This window comes from Citrus clementina, unplaced genomic scaffold (assembly GCF_000493195.1).
Source record: "Citrus clementina cultivar Clemenules unplaced genomic scaffold, Citrus_clementina_v1.0 scaffold_2, whole genome shotgun sequence".
Lineage (NCBI taxonomy): Eukaryota > Viridiplantae > Streptophyta > Magnoliopsida > Sapindales > Rutaceae > Citrus > Citrus x clementina.
The window spans coordinates 31,592,953-31,599,580 of NW_006262688.1; the positions used below are offsets into that span (position 1 = coordinate 31,592,953).

Sequence of the window (6,628 nt, forward strand, 5' to 3'; positions counted from 1 at the left end):
TTAAAAATAAATAAATAGATAGAAATGCATGTTTATGTTGCCCTTGTAAGATCAGATCACACTTGTCCTTTTCTTTTTCTTTTTCTTTTGATCTCTATCCGATGTTTGAAGATTTCGGCCGCAGCCAATTCAACGATTATCCCGTGTCCCAATTTCCACAATTCCTATTCAAAGCAAATATTTTTAAACTTAGAACGTCCGAAATCCAAAATTTTAAATAATACAGAAATATTGAATAATTGCACATATTGGAAGCCAACTCTGGTGACATTACGTTGAAAATTCCTAGTCTATGACAACACCATATCCATATGATGAAGAGATTAAACATTAACACATTTAATTTAATTAATTATTCTTATTACGGGTACTCATTTATCTTTACAAAGTCATTATCTAATAAGAAATACAACAAGAAATTTCTCAAGTTATTAAAATAAAAATAAATTAAAAGATAAATAAAACACACACTCCAATATAATATATTTTATTCTATAGTTAAATCTGTTAACTTGTCCTTACTTTAATAACTTAATCCAGATTTAATTGAAAGAAATGAGAAGAGAGGAGAAGAACGAAAAGAATAGGGGCGGAAGAAAATAAGGAAAAAAGAGAGCCAACCTTAATTTCATTATTTAGTTTAACATAAAATCATCTATTTTTCCCTTATTTCTCCCCCTTTTCTTTCTTTCCTCTCTTCTTCTTTCCTTTTTTTTCTTCAATCCAAACATGCCATTAAGGAACCCTTATATTATAGGAAAGTTATTCTACCTTAGAATAATATCAATATATCAAATTCCTGTTACCACCATACAGGAAGCCCACATGGTTATTGTAAAAGTTCAGGTTGATGAAGCAACAATTGCATAGTGAACTAAATGAGAAAACTCATTCAAAGAAAAAAAAAAGGAAAAAAAGAAAAAGAAAAAGCAGGTTCAATGTGTGCAATTTTCATACTGCAGACTAATAAAGCCTTTTTGATGTGCATATTCTTACGTGAAACAAAGTTACAAGGGGGAAAAAAAGGATATAAAACAGGGATGACACTCCCCAAGGGAAAGAAAGTTTAGTTTTGCAATGAATTTTTAGAAGTGAAACTACAAACAATTAAAACTCTGCAGGACGAGGGACGAAAAGGGAGGTTACCCATCCGGTGACAAGTTGTTCTTGTGCTTTCCATGCCGGTCTTTCACCTTTTCAAGCTTTCCACTATGATTATTCTGGTTGCTAACAGAGCCTTCCTGAGCACTGCACATCTGAGATTTTAACTTGAACCCAAATTTCTTTGACACATTACCCCAAGTGCTAGAAGGCTTCCCCCGACCCAACTTCTCAATCTCTTGTTTCATGTTTGAACATTCCTTCTCAAGCTCAGAAACTCTCATCCTCATGTTATCCATTCCAACCTTCAAAACCTGATTCTCCCTTACAGTTGATGCCCACCCTCCTTCGTTAGAACCAGCAAAACCGCTTCTTAATGGCCTTGATCCATCAAGATTATCAGAAACAAGAAAGCAGCCTGCAATGGAAGTCCTAAGCTGAAGTTGCTCGAAAAACAAGACTTGGACAATTATTCTGAGGGGAAGCCGCTCATTTTGCGCAGCATGGGTGCAGGCTTCCAATGATAGCTTTTGGCAATCCATCAGCCTGCAAAGTTGTTCTCTATCAGACTCTGCCAACCACGGGTGTGACTGCAAGTATGACAACAAGAAGAAAATTAGAATATGTGTACCATACTGTCCTGTGCTTAATTACAACCCTTTACAGCTTCTTGTTTTCACATTTTGCTAAGATTCTCAGAATGTGATTCAATGTTGCAGTAAGTGTGTTGATTTGACCACTCACAATCACAGACCCATTATCATCCAAGCATGCATATAGGACATTTAGGTCAACTACTGGGTAAAATTAGGTAGGGTTTGATTTCAAATTTTCAACATAAAACCCATCAAAGTTTAGGAAAATTAAGTTTTTATAGGTTGGCAGAAAGAGAAGCAGCTCCAGGTTACATAGTTCTAAAGGCTAACAGGATAGCAAGAATGTCCCAAAACAAGCAAAGACTACATTGACACATGTAGAAGGTTCTAAGGTGGAAACTAAATTAGCTGTTTAAAGTTATCTATATCCAGGCTCTGATGGTATTTGTTTTTGGTCTGACGCGAGTGATAATGTGACCTCTAATTCAAGTCATGTTAATGAGTCAATTTGGATGAACAGAACGAGCAACTAATGATATGAGCTACATTTTTCAGGATTTTAATCTGAAAATTCATCAATACCTTCAGATATATGTCTATAGCTCGATAAAGACCATCATCCAAGGGTCTGGCATAATCGGGAACAGTAGCAGCAAGCTTTTGAAACTTGGGTAACTTCAAATTAACATCTGGCGCAACCTCTGCGAGGTACCCATCAATCAGCTTGGCTACCATTGTGATTGGTGTCAATGAAGGTGATCCCATCAACTGTCCATCATCAACTGAACATGGAGAGGCTCCACCTGTGATCTGATCCATGGCAAGGAAGTGGTCTAGAATCCGCTGAACACATTCAACATTGTAAAGTGTCTCCATGGAATAAGAGAAATTGGGCATTAAGAGATCTTCAAGAGTAGCTTGATCAAGTTGCATTCCAATCCGCTTCTCTAACTTCGATATGCAAGAAGGGCTTGCTTTAAGTATCATGGCTGTTCGAAGTAAACCAAACAGAAACTTAGCGGAGACTAGGCCCTTCTGCACTGGGAGTAACTTATCAATCTCTTCTAGTAAAAGCTTTTGTTCTTCTTCTGATGGAGGGGCCCCCAAAACCACTGGTGCAAGACGGGTGCTTGAGTCACCCTGACGCCTGTTCAGCCCAGGTAGGTACTTTTTTGCATAGAAAGTAAGGGACCCAGCAATTATCTCCTGTCTAATACCACGAGATTCCATGACATCAATCAACCTTTTATAAAGAGGTAAACTTAATGTTGATACATCTTCATACCACCAATCTGAAGTTGAATTTTTTGGTCTAGCCCCTGTACTTATCCCATTCCACAAGACACTCCCACCAGGGCTCTGCATAGGCCCCCCATGCTCCACAACAGGCCAACCAAATAAATTTGGGTCAGTAGATGCCTTCACAGCTAGTGACTCAATGCACCTTTTTGTAATGTTAAGTTCTTCTGCAAAAGGGAGAATATCGTCACAGGTCTGCAGTGCTTTTAGAGAATCTTTCCAGTTTCGAAGGACTACTTGATTGAGAAAGGTTTCTGTTTGTGTAATAAGATTGCCATCGCCATATTCCTCTGTCATTTCAAGATGCTCAGCAGCACATCGTAGGTACACAACATTTGAGGCAGTTAGTTCAAGTTTCACACCATAGCAGAACTTGGCCACTAGTTCAAATGTCTTGGCCGCGCCAGGAATGTCAAGGAGGTTTATGATACATTTTTCTTCTGCCTTTTCAGATGCTTCTGCAATCAATCTTTCCATAACCCCACTTCTAGAGAGTAATGGGAACTGCATTAAAAGATGGACAAAAGGTATAAGAAATAAACAATTAGAGCAGGGGCTTCACAGGCCATGCAAAAGACACAGGAAACAAAAGGCATAGAAATATCAGAAGCAATATAATGCTATTGTCCCGATCTTACTAGGATTAGCAAGCAGGCTAATAGACCCATTCATCTGTCAAAAATCCAACCCCAACCTGAATTTGATCACAGATGTTCCACTTGTAATGAAATATGTAACTCGAAAATTGATTTTTATGTGTCATATAAGCAAAACATAATGTACACCAAACTGAAGATATATATTCAGTATACTGCCAATGCACGACTTCCTCAAATCAAGAAAGCAATTGATTTTAATACTTATACATCATGAAAAAGGTAAGATAAATATACCTTGTGGAGGTGGAAGGACATCTCTCCAACTTCAACAACTATATCACTAGGAAGACCAGATGTGCAGAACCTATAGTAAATACAAGCCAAGAAGGTCACTATGAAAGATACAAGAAAACGAATAACACGCATACACTGAGGCAAAGTAAAGGGAGTTGAATACATTCATCAAAAAAGAATTGCTTACTATGAGAAGTCACATTCATTAAGCAATGAACTCTCAATAAAAGTCAACAGATCTCTAAAATAATCCCACATCAAATCAAATATTACCATAAGACAATATTCAATATAATAAACTGACTCAACCACATATCTCGACGGGTCTTCATCATGTTATTCTTAAAGTGGACAAATCTCTGTCATAAATTGAAGTTTGCAGTCATGACAACTAGAATTACTACAACGTTATCTATCTGCTAAATTTCATCAAGGGTATAACATGTATAAGACAGTTCACCAAAAGGTCTCTAAAATCCTTCTTCAGTGTCAGAAATGAGACAAAAAGGAGAAAGAAAAAACCAATCATTCTTCTGTTTCCATGATCCATGGGTTAAAGACTAACCAACAAGCATTTGTTTCCAATATGACTATATATACATTCTTTTCAAATTCTGACATGTATCATGTATTATAATATTGGTGTCCTTGAACCTAATTATCATCTATAAATGTTCCCATGAAATGGATGTTTGACTGTAGCAAAGAAAGCCTATCGTGCCTCCGAAGCAGAATTTTTTTTCCCTCATGTAACTTAAATGATAAAAAACCTGTCATTAAGATTGGAATGACCTTGGACATATCAAGTGTTCTTTAAGAGTCAAATCAAATGTCTAATAAGTTGTTAGGCAATTGACGATCTTTCATAGAGCAAACAGAACCATCTATCACCTTCCAAAGCCCTAGAGTTGTTATGGATTTAGTAGGTCCATCAACCACAAGTAGTTCTCTCAATTTCAACAAACCAATTGAAACTTGATAAGGTTTCACCTAATACTACGCTTCAATCTCCATAGCATATCCATATTATCCTTTTATTCAATCAATTTAAGCTGCAGCTTCAAAATAAAAGAAACCAAAACTTTTTTTTTTTTCCTGGGGCAAGTGTAAGTGCAGGGCTGCAGGTGAGCTTTCAGCGTCATGTATGTACAGCTATTATTAGCAGATCCATATCACAAATGAAACATGTAAATCTGTCTCTGTTATGGAAATACAGGAATCTAGAAGGACACAAAAACAGAATCTCCACCAAAATTAAACTGCTATAAGAGATGGCCAAGTTTGACTAAAATAGAAAGACAAATTTCAAAAATTCTCACCCAAAAGATAAGAGTTAATAATTACATAAGAATTCACAGAGAAAATACATGAAAAGAAAATGGAAGCCGAGTTAGAGAGTTACATACCATGCCTGTCCTTGCCGTTGAAACGCATCAGTTTTGGATCCCAGTTTCACGCAAGCCATTTTCTGACGATGCAGGCTGGGATCAAATAAAAAATAGAGCTTCAAGTAAAGAGCTAAGCTAAACACCTAACTTAAGAACAATACAACCTAAAATACCCCAAACCAAAGCACTTCCACAAACAAACACACAATCCGAGTTGAGTTTTGCTCCTGCACAGTGCACACCACTCTCAAACCAAATTTACCCACAAAAACGTTGAGAAAACAACCCAAAATTCCTCAGACTTCATCTTCTAAATTGTAGCAAGAGCACCAAAATGTAGCTTCTTCTATGACATTTATGTCAAAAACAAGCCCAGAAACAGCACAAGGCCGCTCTACTCTCAGAAAAAAGCTTCCCCAAAGTCAATCAATAGGTTAATCTTTTCAGAAACCCAGTTCTGATCCCATGTAAAATTAACCATAAAACCACTTCAGAAGAAGCACTAAATTCTCAGCCTAAAACCACCAAACTTCCTAATTTGGTCAACCCCTCCACTTTTCCTTTCATAAAATCAAAACCCTTTCATCTCGGCCTCGAGCCTCACGGAGAAGATTCCATAAACAAAACCTTTGTAAGACACAAGGGACCAAAACCACTCATGCCCATCATTTAAAAAAGAAATAAATAAATAAAGAAAAAACCACTGTTGTCTAAATTCTTCTAACCCCCATGAGAATAATAATTAATAATAATAAAGTGTTTGAAGTTATGATATGCAAAGCCATAAATGGATTGAAAATCTCAACATGGGTACTTAATGGCAGCTCTGAAAGTGAAATCAACTCTCACACATGCGTTCATGTGGGACCCTTTAGCTTAAATCCCACTCATTGCCTCGAACTTAGTCGTGGAATTTGCTTCTGGTAAAAACATTAACAGTGATGCATCATAATGCATTGACCAGTAACGAAGACTATTTATTTTAATTAATTTGTGTATTAATTAAGGGGATTTTTTTAATTCAATGACTAGCTTTGAGGCTACGGCTTGCTTCCCTGTCCAGCTAGGCCATGTGGGTGCCGTTGCTTGGCTTTTTATTTAAAATCAATAATTGATTGATTGATTATTAAGCAAGTAAGATATATTTTCCAGTAGATTACGGGGCAAAAAATTATTGACTTGAGGATTTTGTATTTTATTAGTCTATTTTTCCATGCAAGAGTTGGGACCAAAGCCGGTAGAGAGACAGAGATAAATGCTGTCTTGGGTACGGTTACAAGTCTTTAATGCGATGCAGGGGCAAGTTTGGAATTTCAACTGCTCGGAAGAAACTTCTTTTGTTTTGTAAAAT

At 36.8% G+C, this 6,628-nt stretch overlaps 1 protein-coding gene across 1 annotated transcript; it reads right to left on the minus strand.

Moving 5' to 3' along the window:
* Positions 1 to 931: 931 nt before the first annotated feature.
* LOC18052592 (BTB/POZ domain-containing protein At1g30440) lies at positions 932 to 6,269 on the minus strand. The gene is made up of 4 exons (XM_006448877.2): positions 5,296 to 6,269; positions 3,890 to 3,959; positions 2,280 to 3,500; positions 932 to 1,691 (listed from the first exon to the last, which is right to left on the minus strand). The coding sequence occupies exons 1-4, from the start codon at positions 5,352 to 5,354 to the stop codon at positions 1,143 to 1,145; spliced, it is 1,899 nt and encodes a 632-aa protein (XP_006448940.1). The 5' UTR covers positions 5,355 to 6,269; the 3' UTR covers positions 932 to 1,142.
* Between the last annotated feature and the right edge of the window lie 359 nt (positions 6,270 to 6,628).